The sequence below is a fragment of the Anarrhichthys ocellatus genome, unplaced genomic scaffold, assembly GCF_004355925.1.
Source record: "Anarrhichthys ocellatus isolate YVR2014 unplaced genomic scaffold, GSC_Weel_1.0 scaffold11, whole genome shotgun sequence".
Taxonomy (NCBI): Eukaryota; Metazoa; Chordata; class Actinopteri; order Perciformes; family Anarhichadidae; genus Anarrhichthys; species Anarrhichthys ocellatus.
The window spans coordinates 11405413-11423557 of NW_022280041.1; the positions used below are offsets into that span (position 1 = coordinate 11405413).

An 18145-nucleotide genomic window follows, 5' to 3' on the forward strand; every position below is an offset into this window, starting at 1 on the left:
TTGTATGTCTGTATTTGTGTTTGTTCAGGAGAAGAAGAGAGAGCGAGCAGATGATCGGGTGCACAGTAGAGAATGGCAAATGAAGTGTGGTGCTGTTCTCTGAGACGAAAGGAATATCAGAGCAGTGGGAGGATAGGGAGAGCCCATGAAGAGAGACAGCAGTTTGTTCTCTACTAAGAAAGCAAGCTTTCTTTTAATTCCCCATTGTGACTTTACAACCAGACGATTCGACATCCACAGAGCTGGGCCAGTAACGTCGTATCATCTGTCCTTCTTTTGTCGCCCTTTATGTCCACCTTGATGTTCTTTAAGTCCCCCACACATTCACACTTCCTTTCCATATAATTGGACCTTGGATGCAGCCACTGGGTCAATGAATGGATCAAACAGAGTTTTGTCACGCTCTCTTAGTGCTGAATGCACAGCCTACAGGTTCAGCTCCGGGCCCACGGTTCAGTTGGATGAGGCCAGCTTTGATCTGCATCAGGATGGAGTTCCGCAGAGGTCACGTTGAGAATCATAATCTGTTACTTATACAGTAGCGACCGCTATGAACCATTTAAGAATCCACTGACTGAGAAAATGTATATCTAGTGTTTATTCAGGGACGACAAAGTCTTAATCTATTGAGAAAGGCAAATATAAGATTGATTTAAATCACTAGTGATTCAACCTGTAAAGGAAAAGCTTTATATTTGCTTTTCTGCAATCCCCTGCTAGGAAAAAAAAAGGTTGCCTATGTAGCACAAGTATCTGTTTTTGATGTGTTGCATACCACTTTTAAAACTTTTATAAGAGTAACTGCTCTGTCCACGTAACTTTCAAACATTGCCAGTGAATCCACAGGCATTGCATTGTGGTTGTTTGTGATTGTGGAGACTCAAGCCCTCGCAGTCAATAATGGATAGTACAACTTAACACACACACAAACCTTACAAGCAGCGAGAGGACATGAGATAGAGTGCAATAATGCAAAGATAGTTATTCTGTTGAGTGCACAAACACGCCACATGCTATTCTAAACGTCTTCTAGCCTCCATGCGTGTCTGCCATCCATAATAGAAATTGCTGCTAGCTCACTGTACATATTCACATTCTACACACAGCACTCCTCACGCGGTGCCTGCATACACCCTCACAACTACTATATGGTTGTTATATGGAGAAATAGGCAGAGGCAAAGGGATGAAAAACCTTTGATTAGAACAAAAAGACCATTTGAAAATGAAACACAGTCACAGCCCACTTGCTGATATGCTAAATATTTCTAGGCGTCTTCTACACACTGTGTGAGCTTCTAAAAGCATTGTTCCTTTTGACAATGAGAAACATCTAAATGTGCTGTAGCATTCAGTTGTAATCCGGTTACTGAGACATCACCGTTTTCAGGAATCCTGTTTTAAGTGGCAGGTCACGTTGAGGAAGCAGTCACATCTATTCCATATGAGACGACCGAATGAGAACCTCAACCCTCCCCCTTCAATCAATACCAGTTGCCTGGACGCTCCCCACCTCCTTGTCCTTCTTTCCATCTCCTCCTCTCTCACTTGCTCAGATTTGTCATCCATTTCTGTGAGGCATGATCAGCTGCAATTACCATCCCTCTTCTTCCTCCCCTCTCATCCCACGTCCCTCCAAGAGGCAGCCGGAGTTCCTGAGAGGGAACCAATCAATTCCTCTCCCGCTCCTCTTCCCCTCCTTTTTCTCTCTCATTTTCAATTCGTCTCTCCCGTCCATTCTAGCTAGCAACGTGTCACTTAGCAACGGTGTCTGCTATGCTGTTGGGCAGTAAATCGTCCCTGGCTGCAGTACTCCAGTTGTCGCATTAACCATTTCCAAGTCCCCCAGTTAAACTCTGTGATTTTATTTACAAAATAATGTCTGAGAAGTCCTGATTAACTTTATTTAATGATTTATTTAGAAACTCTCATGCCTTTGTCTGTAGTAATAAGGTGAAACTACTGAGCAACAAATGCCAACTTAATTTGTGACACTCCAGTTAATGTACTCTGGAACCTTAGGCTTACATGTTGTGGCCACACACACGATCCTACCAATCCACGTGGAAGCGTCTCTTTCAGGTCAGCATAATGGCCACTTGTATGGTTACGACAGGAACTGCTATGGTAGGCAGGCGGAGGTAGTGGATTTGTTTGATGTACATAATGACATGCTAACACCCCTGTAATCCTTCCTCAGTTTACCGCCAGTGACATTTTAAGTAGTCCTAATGTGCTCCAGCCCAGAGGAGGCTGGGGGTGCAGTCATCATGTGAGTGGATGTGCTCCTTTTTTTCCTCCCCTGTGCTTCTTTTCTTATGCTGATCAGAGGTCAGCACCTGGAGCGCAGCGTGTCTGTACATTGCTTAAACTACAAACGCCTCGTGCTGAAACACCGGCCCCGGTTGTTTGACACCAGCACCGAGAGGTTCTGTGCATTTGAGGGGAAAAGAAAATCTCATTTGCATCACATTGCCACCGCATTAGCATATCTGCCCGTATTCCCACACTCACTCACTCATCAGCCTCATTTGCCGCTACCTGCTCCAGCACTTTTATGTTTATTCATCCCTCTTTCCGGGAGACCTGTAATCAGATAACAAATCTCCGTGTCATTAGCACATTCAAACAGGTAATAAAATGCCAGTGAGACAGAAGCAGGTACGAGAATAAGGAATAGAGAACGGGAGTGAACGGAACAAGTCAGCAGGGTGAACGTCTTAGGGGGAGACTTAGGAGAGGAGAAAGTCTAGCAGTGAGTTTATTTTATTGACATCTGTATCAGTGTTGAAAACCTGCAGTAAAATAGCACCAGTGAATGTTAACACCACCATCAAAGGCATACTTTCACATCCAAATGGGAAAGTGTTGTACTCTTTAGCCAAGCTGTAACCATTTTTTTTTTTTACAAACTATATACAATTAAGAAGAGCTAGCTGGAGCTACTCTCTAAAACATGCATATTCATGTTCAGCTGCTATAGCTGTGTGCTCACAGCTGAATCCAAATGTATTTTCAAGAGATGGGGATAAAAGTTAACTATGCCGTTGATCTCCCCCCCCATGATTTATGAATTCCTAAACAACAATCGCTAGTTTAGTTAGATGAGCCATATGTCTGAAGAAAATATGTATTGCATTTATTTTGTTTTAAAAAGAGCAGCTAGTGATTCTAAGGACATTCAAGCATTAAGCTAAGCCAGACCAAGTGCATCCACACAATAGTCCAATGCAATCAGCTTCCCAATGTGCAAATGATCAGCAGTCAAATGATTTCCTTCAGCTTAGTTTATTTTTAATCTTTACTGTAAACTGAAATAAGAGTTGTACTTGTGGGTTGCGATTGAACTCATCCTGATGGAATCTAAACGGAAACAAAGGACAAGGAGGGAGTCATTGAGTTAGTCAGCCAGCCAGAGATGGGAAATGGAGGTGAGGATGATGGGAAGCACAACAGAAAGGGAGAGAGAATTATGACCATCTGCACTGCAATACACAATATGTTCTACTGCAATCTCCACACACACACACCTATACAGAAGCACACACCCCCACACACTGTTTGTTTGCAGACTTCTCTCCGCCGTAATTGCAGTGACATTTATATTTGCACCTGAAGCCTGTCTGCCAGTTTCCATTACTTGGAGCCAGAGAGAGGGAGACAGGAGTGAATGGCGGATGATTGGAATGAACGCGGAACCGAATGTACCTGAAAGAGCCGTTTTGAATCGAAGCCCAGTTCCCCTCCATCTGACAGGGTCACTCGCCGAGTGTCTGTGTTGCAGAGGAACGCCTAATACACCGCGCATGCATAAATACCCGGCAAGGCCCATGGCACAGTGTGATTAGGCTGCTCACACTCGCAGCCAACAGAATCTGAGCTCATACTTACACAGGTAACACATACAGATTTTTTACGAGTCTCTAAATCATTAATTCAGACTGAAATTTCTACCTGGTGACAAATCGCCCCTATATCCTCCCCTCCCACCCCATAATACTATTCCACAATATCAGTTTCATCACTTATTTCTAAAGGCCCACATGTATAGGAGAATGGTCATCAGTCAGACTTTTCTACCTTACAAGGAGACATCTATCTGGACTGTAAATCTTGGCTCGGCTGCACTGTCCATTTGTCATGAACTATTTATTCAGTTATTCACTGGTGGCCACAGTTCAGTAGCGTCCACTGTGACAAGTGTGTAACAGATCAGCGACTCAACAAAAAGCACCGTCTTACATCTTTGCCATCTGTGGCTGGCATCCTGCAGGTCCTCGGCACAGGTTGGAGGAGTCATGTCAACCGTTTCCCCTGTCGGAAATGCGCGGCTACCAAACACTGACGGTGAATGACAGCGTTAGCAGCGGTAGCTCGTTTTGCTAACCCGTCCCCCAGTATTTATTACATGACGATTGCTTAGCCCCAGGGGGCCCCGTGAGACAGACGCAACACAAAGTTGTTTGTCTGGGCCTGTGGTTGTTCACACGACTGGGAGCTGTATCCTCCATCAGCAAACATCGGCACTCACAGCCTTCCTTTTCCCACATGGGTCAATTACAGAGAGGGGGATGTGCTGTCACAGCAGGGGCTCCAGGCATGCTGTGGGTTGTTGGTTGGAAATTGACTGTAAGACTAAAATTAGTAGCTGGTCTATTTTTGATACTCTTGCATTCCTCCTCTCCTTTATTCACTGGAGTTGCATCAGAATCCTGAATGCGGTTGTTTTATAGGTGTCAACATTATGTAAAGCACATAACAGAGAAATACAATATGTTCCTTGACCTTTCACTTGATGCGATCTGTTTGTTATTGTATCTAACAAGAAGTCTCATGCTGAATGTGAGTTAGATTTGGAGTGAGGAGTGCCGGTGACAGAAAATGTAGCTTAGTGTTATTGTTAGTGGAATCTTTAAGGCTTTCAAATGTCATGGCTGACTATTTAGCTGATTTCACAGTGGCTTCTGTGTTCTCCTCTGTGTTCTCCCTCAATACTGGACCAATTTCAAAACTATTGTCCCCATTAGTCACTTGGACACAAAAACATGAGACCTAACGGAGACCACAAAAAACCCTGCCTGTCCTGTATGCATGTACAGCTTACTCACAGAAAAGACTCATAGGTATCTCATTATAGAGTGTATTATGCAGATAACATGCACACAGATCTCCAAATATAATCTCTTCCTTTCATTTCCACCACCCAGCTTTGCACACGCTGACTACACTTTATCGTGTAATTTCAAAGATCATCAGCAACTTTCTGAAGGATGAATTTTTCACAACCATCCCAGGGCTGCTCCGTCAAAGAACGGATAGAGCGATAAATTCAAAAAAATCCAGACATCAAACGCCTGCGAGGGATCTGAAACTTGCTGAATTCCAAATGTTACACTTAATAGTGTCGCACCCCCCCCCCCCCCCCCCCCGAATCACAGACGGTCTTTCAATGAGTGGAGGAAACAATCATTGTCACCTTTTGTAAGAGCACATTTGTCTAACTTAATAAACCAGGTTCCCAATCGTCGCAGCTTCCTCACATCACATCCACTCTTTGATGTGTCAGTTGTTGTTTTTATAAACCCAGAGACATGTTAGTGCAGCGTGGGGTGGATACACAAAGTCACAGCCACGTTTGAATCACAGTCACCTAATTAATGGATTAAGAGGAGTCATTAGACAGAGTGGGTGACCGAGGACGGCACTTTACCATGACCCCCGAGGACAGTGGGCGTGCATGAGACTTCAGATTGACCAGTTAGCCCCATCGGGGGGGGACTTTGTTTATGGCTGCCACTTAGACACCCACACAGATGGCACAAACACAGAGTAATCCAGCCCACACACAGACACCCACAGTAGTGGGGACAGACTTATGGACTCGCTTGCAGATGAAACAATGTGGTGACAGTTTCTCTCTGCTTATATACTTCTCCACTGCCTGACTGAGAGCTTTGTTGCTATTGTATTTAAACAGCACCATTATCATAACTTCAATGTAAAATCCTATCTCTTTCAACAGCCGGAGTCACACATTGAGATTTCAATTGGGTAGTACCCCATCCCCAATAAATGGGACTGCATAGATTCTGCACAAATGCTGGGGTCGGAAGCGGTCGCCGGCAGTAGCTGACACTTTCAGCTCCAGATATAAGATGTCCTCTAGATGTTCCCTCCGTCCTGAGGGGAAACTCAAGGCAGATCTCAGTGATAGATCGGTTACCCTCTCACTGCTGCTACATGGGAAGACTGACTCACTAGTACCACTCAGTAACATGGACAGACATGAGCTGATAGTCAGAGCTAACCGGACGTGAGAAGCTACCGTCAGACTCTCTGCAGGAAAGGAGTCATGAATCGTCACTGAACGAATCAACACATCGGCACATTTAACAGTGAAGCTCCTCTTTGAACTGGACTGTACTCCTCACTGTCAGCTCTGCTGTGATTCACATTACGTCACTTGCTCGTTAGAAGCGCATTATTACAAAAACATCAGAAACAGTCATGATCTGTTTTCGTGATCGAATCTATTTTTCCTCCACCCACAGTGACATAATGCACAGGTGACAGGCTGGAGATGAGTTACATGGTTCCTTATGTATTGACATGTTCTAGTTTGCTAGCTTTTCTCTCCCCAGGGACATGGGCATTGGCCGTTATTGTGGAAATGACTTGAGTGCCTAATTAACCATTTCTCTGTCTGTCAGGATGCTGCGGGTACCCTCAGTGAGACCCCTCTGTCTTTCTCTCTGCCCTTCTCTATCCTCACCTCTCATGCTTACCAATATGCTAATTCAATTCTGTTTCCCTAAATGCCCCTGATGATTTCACATCACTGAAAATGGAATGTCGTTTTTACCACAATTGTCCATTTTCACAATGCAATAATATATTTTGGATTTTTTCCCTGCTTATATCTCATTAGACCCTTAATGACTTCCTGGGGACATTTTGCTTAGAGAATTGCACCCTTTCAAGTCATCAAGACACGATTGGCCTCGCCCAGTACTAAAGGACGCCATTTTCAAATGGACTACATCCCCACCGCCAGCCAAGCCCACTGACCAGATTAGCCTGTCAGAGTGAACACTTGATGTACTTTTCCCTCCCCCCTCCCCAGCCTCAAAACAAACATCCCCATCACAACTAGCCAAATCCCCTCTGTGGAAGTTGATTTGCTAACTCTTGTCTCTTTCACTAACAACAATCTTCAGAATTCTTCCAATTTGATTATTTTCATTGGTGAATTTTATTTTCCCTTACCTTTTATGATTTCAACAACTAACACTGTGTCATTCACGGAATGTGAACCATCTGTTGTTTTCTCTACTTAACTTGCGACTTACATACTAACAAATGTATTGTTATCCTTTTATTCCTTTTCTTTTATTTTGTAGATGACCCTTTTAAAACAAAATAATTATACAATTACTTTCTTTATTTCTTTATTTGGATGTTTTAATATATGAACAATAGGAAAATATTTTTTTCTTTTTAATGGTATTTTAACATTAGATTCATTTTTGTTATTAATAGGAAAAGCTGGTTTTGCAAAAGGCAATTTTTCTTTTTTCTTTGCCACTTTTTTGGGGGTTGAGGTGTGTTTTCTTGAGTTTAAGGTTTGTCATTATTATTATTTTCTTTCTCCTCCCCCTGTTTTCTCCTGAAGCACGCAGGCATTGGACACGCTATGGTAAACAAACTGCATTATATGGTAGATATCATTCTAATTGTCTTATACTTTGGTTTGCCCTGGGTTTTCCGTTACCTCTTTCTATTCTGTTTGCTTTACTGAAAGTACAATCCGCCATCAATTCCAAGGTAGCTGAAAAACTCCACCTCTCTGTTTTTCTTTTAGCCCTCTCTCTATATATATGTATTTGCTTTTTATTGCCATTCAGCCCCCCCCCCCTTCCTGAAAAGAATTATCGTGTTCATCCAAAGAGGTCTGCCCAAAAATATATAGAAATTACCCAAATTTAGATTTTACAATTTTATTTGTTGCTTTTTTATTTTCTGCCCCTTTTTATTATTTTATATTTTTTACTTCAAACACTATCCGTATGAAGAAATAAAGAATCATGATGCAATATATTTTCTCAATTGAGTAAAGTTTGAATAGGTACCTTTTTATTTTTTTTGTTAATCCCTGTTTCCTCCTGATTTATCTTCCCTTGAAGAACCCTATGAAGTGACCGTACACCGCAGATTTCCCAAGCACACGAATGGCTTACTAGAGCAACTCCAGTGAGAGCAAGTAAAACAAAACAAAAATCAGTCTGTTCATTAATTCCTTCAACATGTTTAACAACGTGGGGAATTTCACTGATGAGACCATCTTGTCACGTTGGACCCAGTTGGACCTGTTCAGCCTGTTATATCGTGACCTGTTATCTCGGCTTGCCGTCCTGTGCTTTATGGAGTCATGGAGAGTATTTACAACTCTTGATTTAATGGCCGAAGCCCTCACTGTAAAGTAGGCCTCAAATGAGGGTTTGATCCCATTAGTGGCCTTAGGCTGATTTATGATCGAGATGGGGCTGTTCCCAGACCAGCACCTGAACCCTTTCCCGCTCGCACATGTGCATGCTTAATAAAGTGCTTTAATGTGGCATTAGTCCCCTGATCTCGGGTGCAGCAAATCAGACCCGGAGTACCGATGAAAGCTCATGATTGAAAATGAAATGACAATTGGGCTTTTATTAAGCTGCAGACTGGGGACACTGCGGACATGTAGAAAATGAAGACTCTCTGACCTCGGTGGGATCTGCTTTTAGAAGCTGTGATGAGTGTTACTTACTTTCACTGGACTGTTTAATGAATGAATGCAGCTGTCTGTCCATTGATGCAGAAAACGGGAGCTGGCTGGGAAAATCTGAAGAGTGTGCGATCGACCCCTCATTAACACTAACACTAACTTATATTTCTTATACTTTACTGGCCTCAACCCTTGCATGAAGAGACTTGGACACCCCTTCCTGATCTTATTTTTATTTTATTTTGTTCTGTTATTTTTATATACAGATTGAGAATATATGTATATGTATATATCATGGCTAACATATATACATACATATATCATTTGTCCTATTTTAATCAATACGGCCATGAAACATGTTAGCCACACCCTCTTGCTGTTTTATTTTTTTTACTTTTTTTTTTACTTTTTAACTTCAAAATTAACTTACTAAAATGAATAACGACCTCACACCTTATGCTGCTGAAACGAAAAAAATGGGAAAGAGTAAAGAGGGGAGACAGACTTTCATTTTCTGGGTGAATAGAGGATTGATGCCCCACGGAGTACATCTGCCCAATCCATCATAACGCATGAGTTGGGGTAAAGCTGTTGAGAGTGTGCGGTAAGCCACTGTATCTGGTGACTTACTCAGTCTCACGTTTGACAAAAGTGATGAAGCTATTTTGAGCTCACATCCGAAATCGTGTGGCGAAAGTTCAAGTGGAGGCATAATGAGAAGTGTAATCATGTCTTAGGACAGATTTCTTTTTTATATCCAATAACGTGGAGGACATGGGATACTAATTGTTCTATTCACCAAGACAGTGACGTCCTCTCTCCCCTCTCAATTTTCCCTCTTCTTTAAAAACCCTCTCATTTCCATTGATTTCATCTGTGAGTGATGACATGGTCCCATCCTGTCCCTCCTCCACCTCCACACTGACAGTGTCCAGTGGTCGTGTCCCTGCACCCTGTCTGCATGTCTCTAATGGCTAGAACGTCTTCACATCAGCATACTCGCAGGGTGTAGATGCTGCTCTAGTCCAGCGCGTGTCAGTCTGCTGTACACGTGTCTCGATGGGTCTTTCTGTTGCATTCTTGTCTCAACCTTAACATTGAAAGCTCTCCTCCTTTCCCCATTTGTCTGGTGTTGTGGTGCCCTGCAATTACATTCACTGCCCTACCACTTTCCCATTTTGCTGCATCTTGCCAGATGTTTTTTATTTTTTTTATTCATCTAATAGTTGGTGTGTTTGTGTTGTGTCTAATGGAACCCCACCCCATCCTCATTCTTCCTGTCATCCTTTCCATTTTAAGTGCATGGCTTGTGTGTCACCCTGTTAGCTTGGATGGATTCATTTTGTTTCCTCTTAACCAAAGCAAACCCTCGCACATGAAATAACACATTCAGTCCATATTTCGGACCTGGTTTGAGCAATCAAATGTCAGAGGACTTTTAAAGAATCCTCATCTAACTTATCACTTTGACTAAATTTACTACAACAGTGTTACTAATCTACTGTTTGAATCAAACCTTTGTTGTAATTGTACTAACAACCATTTTTGTGTCTGACTTTCCCTTACTTACAAAAATACTAACCGATTTTGTTCACCCTCCAACCCTTTTAACTCTTTTCGGCAAACAACAACAACAACAAAAAACTCCTCCCTTTCTCTCCCCCATTCCCTCGACAACTGTTGCCAAAACAGCACTGGCCCCAGGCCTCCCACCCCTCCCTCATTTACTAACCTAGATGTGGAGCTCTGTTAGAAACTACATATTTAGCGTTGAAATAATAAATCACTCCCGGCTAATACACGTTGACAAGCTGCCAGACACCTACAGAAGTCCACCGCTGGATGGGAATGGCTTCCTTCTCTTTCTCTCTTGAACATCCCTCATTCCTGCGGCTCTGGCTTTGACCCGAGTGAACGGCTGTGATCTATGATGATACGTCTCTTATGTGAGCCTTCAACTGTATTATGCAACCGCTGCTATACAAAATATAACACATTCTTTCTTCCTGCAAAAGATCAAATGTAGTGCCAGCGAGGGTAAGTGATACATTTCCAAGGTAAGCTCGCTGCTTCTTTGCACGGATTATGCTGTTGAATACTTGAAGGTACCGACATGTATCCGTACCTGGTCAGACGCTGCTGCGTACTTTACAAGCTGATGACAAAGAAACTAGAACTGAAAGTAAAGACTGAATGCTTTACGTAATTAAGAACACAATCTTTATTCTTGGATAGAAGAAAGTCACACAAAGCTACTTTTCATTGTAGGCTACGTGTTAAAAGCCTGACATAATATACCTTCCAATACCATAATATGTAATATTCCTCTTTTGTCTTTCATATAGGGGAAGTAGTGTCTGCTGTCCTAGTTTTACACTAACACTTTATATTAGCCATCATTAATAATGGGTAAAGTTAATTTAACTTTAGTTAATAGTCTTTTCACTGTTAACAAACAAAGATATCTTAATCATGTTAATTAATCATTAGTAATAATATAACTTGTAATCTTATTATTAGTTTGTGTAATATGATATAATTATATTTTAATTTATAGATCATATTGTAGCCGTAAAGAGACCATAACGATTTTATTCTCATTATATTAGTCCACAATTTATTTACGGTTTAGTTTTGAACACTTACACATATATACCATATTAACCAATTATTAACCACGAACAATGTGTCACAACTATATGGGCCATAATGTTTGATAGATGTTTTACCAATGGTTTCTTAAAGGTTTACAAACCATTTAGTTATCATTAAGACGTACTTGCTATAGTATATTTAACATCATGAGTGCAACAATAAACTGTGAATACAACAAAAAAATAGCATTTTAATAATTAGTAAACACTATTATAATTGAATTGCATCTGGTTAGTCCTAGCGTCTCATGTAGGGTGTTATTGAGACAGTGTAATCCCAGTTGGAGTCACGTTGACCTCCGTTAACTTGATGAAAGGGGGATCTACTTGTCGGAGCCTTTAGTTGCCAGCAGCCTGCAGCCTGCAGTCATGGGGCCAGATATGGTAGATGAAGCAGTAACATGCTCGGCTGATCACACAGCGGGACTCCACAAAGAGAAGCGTTCTCGTTCACCGTGTGAAGCCCCATCACAGACGCTTTGATATGCTGTAGGTAGTCGGTGGTTTAAGAGCAACACGGACAAAAGAGAAAGATTGATTGCATATATGGGGGGTTGAAATCATAACAGAGACCATTCCCCCCACCACAGGACCATGTAGGCATGTGAGTGGGCAAAACGCAATGCTCCCCATGATCTGGATTCAGAGCTCAGTCAATACCTTCACAGTACATTCAGCTGTAAACAGCTCCGGTCTGTGTTTTCTATGATATCTGGGGCACACAGTTCAGCAAAGATCAGCCAGCTCTGTTTGGTTTCTGTGTGTACTGGGCTAAAGGAGTGTTTGAAGAGCAGCTGGGTAAAGACCAAGGGATCTAATAGAAGCAGCGAGTGCACTTTATGTGTAATGGTTGGATGTCTTACATAGAAAGTCTGATTGTTAGTGGAGGTGTGCTGGTTTAGGTGCCAACTTTTTAGATTTGATGTTTTCATTGTTTTCAATAAATCCAGTAGAGTGAACTTCTCACTGAATAAAGAGCAGAACAGGATGCTGCAAATGTGTGATTTAGTTCTGTTTTTGTATTTATCAGGCATGCTGAGACTATCACACAAGGCTATGTGTCAAGAAGAAAACTGTCATCACACGATCACAAATAATTATTTCCAGGCCATATTGTTGCATGTGCTCAGGTCCGCTAAAGGCTTTTTTTCACAGCAAAAGAAGTCGCGGTTGTTTTCGTAGAGTAAATAATGGGGTAAGCCACCATTCCACGTTATTGAGTGCTTTGGTTCTGTCACTACAATTACTTTGAATGCATTCATTATCAAGGAGAGGTGGGCACAGCCGGCATTTCTTTGAGTGACCTAGATCCAACCGTCTGCATTGCTGTGCCTGCCTTGTCTTGTTGACAAGTAAAATATCCACAATTACATCTTTTTTCAAGCTGTTTTTTGTCACACTAAAAAAATAACATTCAAGACAATGGAGAACACAGCCAGTATCTCTGGTGGAACCTTAATATTTTACTCCCTGTCCATTTATTTAATAATCGGTCTGTATTTTGCAGCAACAGTTTTGAGACAGGAAAGCATTTCCTCCTAACTGTACGGCCTCCAGGCCGGGAGCGTCGGGGTATTTCCTGCAGCAACCTGTGATATCATCACCCTTTTCTCTCGTCTGGCCGGTGATGCAAGTGCTTGTAATGTCACTGGATGGGTTGAGTGTGCAGCCTGGTTCAAGCAAAGTCTCGCTGGCTCTCGTGAATATTTACAAAGTCGGCTCAAAAAAACAAATATCCAAAACACTAACAATTCATTTGCTTATCTTTGCTCTCTGGGTTTTTTCTTGCTGATTACGTCCAACGTCTGATCACAGAAAGAATCAATGGATTCCATAAGATAGCCCCAGGGATTTTTTTTATTGAATGATGGCGATGGCAAGAGAAAGAAACATTGCTAATCTCTACTTTCCCCTTTTTAGCTGGGGACTTCATAGGTGTCTGGCAGCTAGACGATGTGAGTCTCTCATGGCCCTAATGAGCACATCCTTCCCTGAAGGTGTACCATTAATAACCCTCCACAACCTATTCTCCCACATCCAAAGATTCTAGCCTGGCCATAAGATGTGTCAATAGTTCAATTTCAGAACTTATACAGGTTATAACTACTCTTTTACTCTCCATCCCACCTCTTTATTTCGAGAAGCGGTCAAAGTCTGTAGAAGCGTCCTAAATGGCACACGTCGTGAGACAGCCCCCAACCTCCCCACCCCCGTTTCTCCTCCTCAGCCACCTGTAAGGTCCCTCTCGTCACTATAGGATAACTGAAGTTGCCCTACTGAAAGCCGCATCCAAGATCTTCAAAGATGACCCCGACACACCAGCACTGTCAACCGCAGATTCTTCGTGCCAGATACATCTGGCCAATACGATCGCTCTTTATCTCCAAGTAGTAACAGCAGACATAAAAATGAGTTGCCCTGTTTAGAAGGGAAGTACAAACATAATCAAAAAGTACAGATGAGCACTTAACTGGGGTGACTGTTCTGTTGAGTGCAGTTGCTAAGGTTTCTTTTCAGCTCTGCTTTAGAATGTTTACAGCACTTCATATCCAGTTCAAGCTTTTTTTTTGTTTTTGTGTTTCTATTGTTGCAGATTGAAATCAATTCTTTTGTGTATTGTATTCAAAAAGAAAGAGATTGTGTCTGTGCTCACAGCCTGCCGTTAGAAAAACGATGCTCATCAAAACTGCATTAAAGGAAAGTAGAGCCAACGGGCATAAATTACGTACTGCTAAATGCAAAGTCTTATTGTAAATGGCCAAGATATAAGTTAGGCGTTGAATGAAATGAAGGTAGTGTGTGCTGGCATCACTTCTGAGTGTGCAAAGGGAATGAAAAACAGATGGGTGTGTACACGGCTCCCTGCAGTCCTGTATTTAAGCTCTGCACATTTTTATGCAGAATAACAGATGTTAAATCAGAGACATGAGTACTTCACTTTCGCCCAGGCCAGCTCTATTAGGATAATTAGACAATAAATTGGTCATTAACTGCAAAAATCCCGAATCAAACAGCATTATTTGGCTAGATGTTTGTGCAAAGGTATAGCTGTGGCTCTGATAGCACATACAGCCATGATATAATACATTTAGACTGCAATTTGCTCCTTTGTAATGAGTATAATGTAAAAAGACAATTCCTGGAAGAATGGAGTGGAGGTAACTCTCAGAGTTGCAGTCTAAGTTTATATGAGCATATGTCATGTTTCATTTTACCCACTATTCAGGTATTCGTTGAACTGACGATGCCTAGTGTTACATTTCAAGCAGTTGCTTCACCTCAACTTGTAAGGTCTTGTGATACATCAGTGCAAGAGTAGTCCCCACACATGCTGTTGTAATTTACATAAAGCACCTCTTGCTATTCATATTGCAGTAAAACAAGCTTACTAAGACTTCATTTGACAGACAACCAAGTACCATTTGAGCTAAAAAATAAATAAATCTCAATTATACAGAAAAGCCTGGAGGTACCTATAAAATGTAGCCTTTATGCATCCGTTTGTTTTTGTATTTTTGGGGTGTTTTAGGTCTGTTTGATTTCACCTGGCACTTTCAGCTCTGTTAGCGATCAAACGTGCGACACAGAATGTGTAAACTTGCACAAAAGACGAGGCTTGAGGCACTTTAATAAAGGAAAGGGTTGTGTTGTTGCTGGTAGGACCTTGAGTGAGGACTGGTTCAGCAAAGGACTATTGCAGAATATCTATGCCAATCGCAAGGAAAGGCCATTTGATATTTAAACAATAGTCTTACCTGTAGGATCATGCTGTTATACTGGTTGCTATATTGATTTTGACATATCTTTAAGGTGCACTTAATCCAGAGTAGGATGCAGTTACTTTAACAATTACTCAATTAGATCAGGAGTCAGTGATTACACAGTGAGCACAGCGCTGATCCATTGGTTTTCTCTTAGCAACTGCACTCTAGAGTGAAAGCCCCCAGTCTGAGTGGCACCAAAAGCAACCAACCAAACGTTACCATTTAGAGGACAACCCCACCTATCGTTGGTGTTTAATCCACTTTCTTCCTTGTTTTTCCTCATTCTTCTAATTCTTCTCCACTCTCGGCATTCTCTGTTTCTACCTATCTCTCTCTCTATCTCTCGGTCTGTCTCTTTTGGGCCATGCCTATGCCAGGTGACCATCTCAGTGGATGGTATATTGACCACCACTGGTTACACCCAGGAGGATTACACCATGTTGGGTTCAGATGACTTCTTCTACATTGGAGGGAGCCCCAACACCGCGGACCTGCCCGGATCACCAGTCAGCAACAACTTCATGGGCTGCCTTAAAGATGTGAGTGGCTCTGTGTGATTGTGCAGTTTGTGAATGTACAGTATATTTATATATATATATATATACACATACAGCATGTAGCTGATCAAACATGCAATGTGCACGCGTGGGCGTATTATGGGACTGTGGGCCCTTGGGCATAGACAAACTTCCCCACGACCATATTACTATTTGTTTAGCCTCTTTTTGCTGTTGTTATGTATCTATTTGTAGGCATTACACATCTCTCTGGGGTTTTGGGTGTCTTTGTGGTCATTTTGTGTCTCTTTGTTGTTGTTTTGTTCCTTTTTGAGGTCATTCTGTTCCTCTTTGCAGTCATTTTGCTCTTCTTTGTAGTTGCTTTTTGTCTCTCGTTGTGATTGTTTTTTTCCCCTTTTCATAGTCGTGAGTCTCTTTGGTTCTCTTTGCAGCTATTTTTCCTCCCTTTGTGGTCTCTCTGTAGGCTTTTTGTGTCTCGGTATAGTCGTTTCTTTAGTGGTCATTTTGAGTCTCTTCCTGGTTGACATGTCTCTCTTTGAGTGACATTTTGTAGGTGAAGGCCAGAAAGGGCCCTGACACTTCGGGCTCCTGGGCCTGTGCTCGGTCGGCCCGTTGAGTAATCAATCCATGTGTACATACTCTCTTCTTTGTACTGTATCTATCCACCTCATGCTAGCGAGTCACTTGCTGTGGAAACTTTCCAGCTGTGTGTGCGTAGTTCAACATATCTCTTTTAGCTGTGTTTATATCAGTTAGTGGGCGTCTTGCAACTATTGGTACGATTTTCTTTTGGTTCCAAACTAATTGGCAACAAAAAATAAGAAATCATACAAACATCACAAAGTTGCATTGAGAACATACATGTTCCACTGTGCTAAAGTGTGTGTTGCCTCTGACACCTGAATCATCAGTCTGTGCAGATATACAGTGACTCCCATATGTGAGAGTAGGAGGTGTCAGACGTAGAATATCCTAAATCTCTTTCAAGTGTTTGGTTCCTTTCCTCCTAACCGTACTGCAGACATAACACATCCGCAGCCATTGCACACACCACAGTTGGATGCTAGAGAATCACAAACACAAAGTTTCAGATTTATATCATAGCTAAGCAGCTGCATACACAGTTGTCAGTGATGGATATGTAGAGGACAGTTGCCTTATAATAACTTTATATCTTCAAGTTTGACCAAAAAACGACTTTTATTTTCACTAGGGCTTTAACTCACAGCTTAACAAGCTGTCAAGAGGACCAATCACAGCTTAAAGTATTACGCCCTTGTAAATGTAATGACTTGTGTAGTGGCGACGCAACATGGTGCCATCGCATTTCCTCATAAAACCACGCTGATTGAATAAGTAATTACTTTTGCCATCACTTTTAATGGATCGCACAGTAATCGCCCTATCTCTAACTTAATTATGCCTGTAGAATTACATTTTCATTATTTGGGTTGCTATCAGAAGGATCCCTAGTGGGTCTTAAACTTCCCAAGGCGTTTAACTATCCTCTCTCATCAAGAACAGGGCTGGATTTACAGTCAACGTACAGACAGAGCACAGGGGGAAAACAAGACTATGGCGAGAGTTAACAGCTACAAATAGAGGTGGTAGGGAATTGGCAATGTCCAAGTACTGGAAAAGTAGAGACAGAGCAGATGGTTGGAGAACAGATGATTTAAGACTCTCTTAAAGTAACAAATCTCAAAGAGAAAGACTCAATACCAGACCCTTTGATTTGTTATTTTTTTTGAATGATGTGTTCGGTTCAGAAAGATATACAATTTGATATACTGGTTGTTATTCCTGCTATACGTGTTTCATGGGCTCCACTTTTTCAGCTGTGGTCAATCTCTAATAACTATATCAGCTCAGCTGAGCATGGGTAACTGAGAGTGCCAGTAAAGTAGTAGAGTAGAGCTGAAAATAAAGAGGAAAGTGAGGGGGGGTAGACAGCGGTGTGTTTCATCCTGTGCTAGTTCAGTGGCACAGCTCGGATTATCAGTGGTGTTATGGTCTGGGGCAAGGCTTTCATGCCACCACCGTGGTCAAACGCCTTTGATACGCTTGGCCAGTACCCCCCAGGCAGCAGAAATCCAAAGGAAGAGTGCAGCAGAAGAAGAGTAGAAAGGCACCAAAAGAGGCACTGAAGCCCTATGAAGTTTGTATTTGCTGTGTGCGTGTGCGCATATGTGTGTGTTCAAAGTCACACACATGCTATGATCATACACCGTAGGGTGTGTGTTTTCTAGGCTCCCAGTCAGAGTGGCGGAGTGTGAAATCAGATCGCTCCTCAGCCCCTCGGTCCTGTTTCCACAGATTCCCCTCTTCTTGTCCATGTCACCATCTGTCTCTCCACCCCAACCTCCGCCTCTCCATCTTTCTCCAAGACAGTGACCTTGCTATCGCCCATTTCACACTCCTCCCTCTATCTCACAGTCTCTCTCTCCTC

At 42.1% G+C, this 18145-nt stretch overlaps 1 protein-coding gene across 8 annotated transcripts in view; it reads left to right on the forward strand.

The window, feature by feature from the left end:
- The window catches only part of nrxn2b (neurexin 2b), a 620971-nt gene that overhangs the window by 262993 nt on the left and 339833 nt on the right, over positions 1-18145 (forward strand). For 6 of the 8 annotated variants that reach the window (XM_031850677.1, XM_031850671.1, XM_031850674.1 and 3 more), the window contains 2 exons: positions 7672-7716; positions 15556-15717. In XM_031850677.1, coding sequence (XP_031706537.1) covers positions 7672-7716; positions 15556-15717 — 207 coding nt within the window. The remainder of the gene's footprint in view (positions 1-7671; positions 7717-15555; positions 15718-18145) is intronic. The other 2 variants (XM_031850673.1, XM_031850676.1) reach the window with 2 other exon arrangements.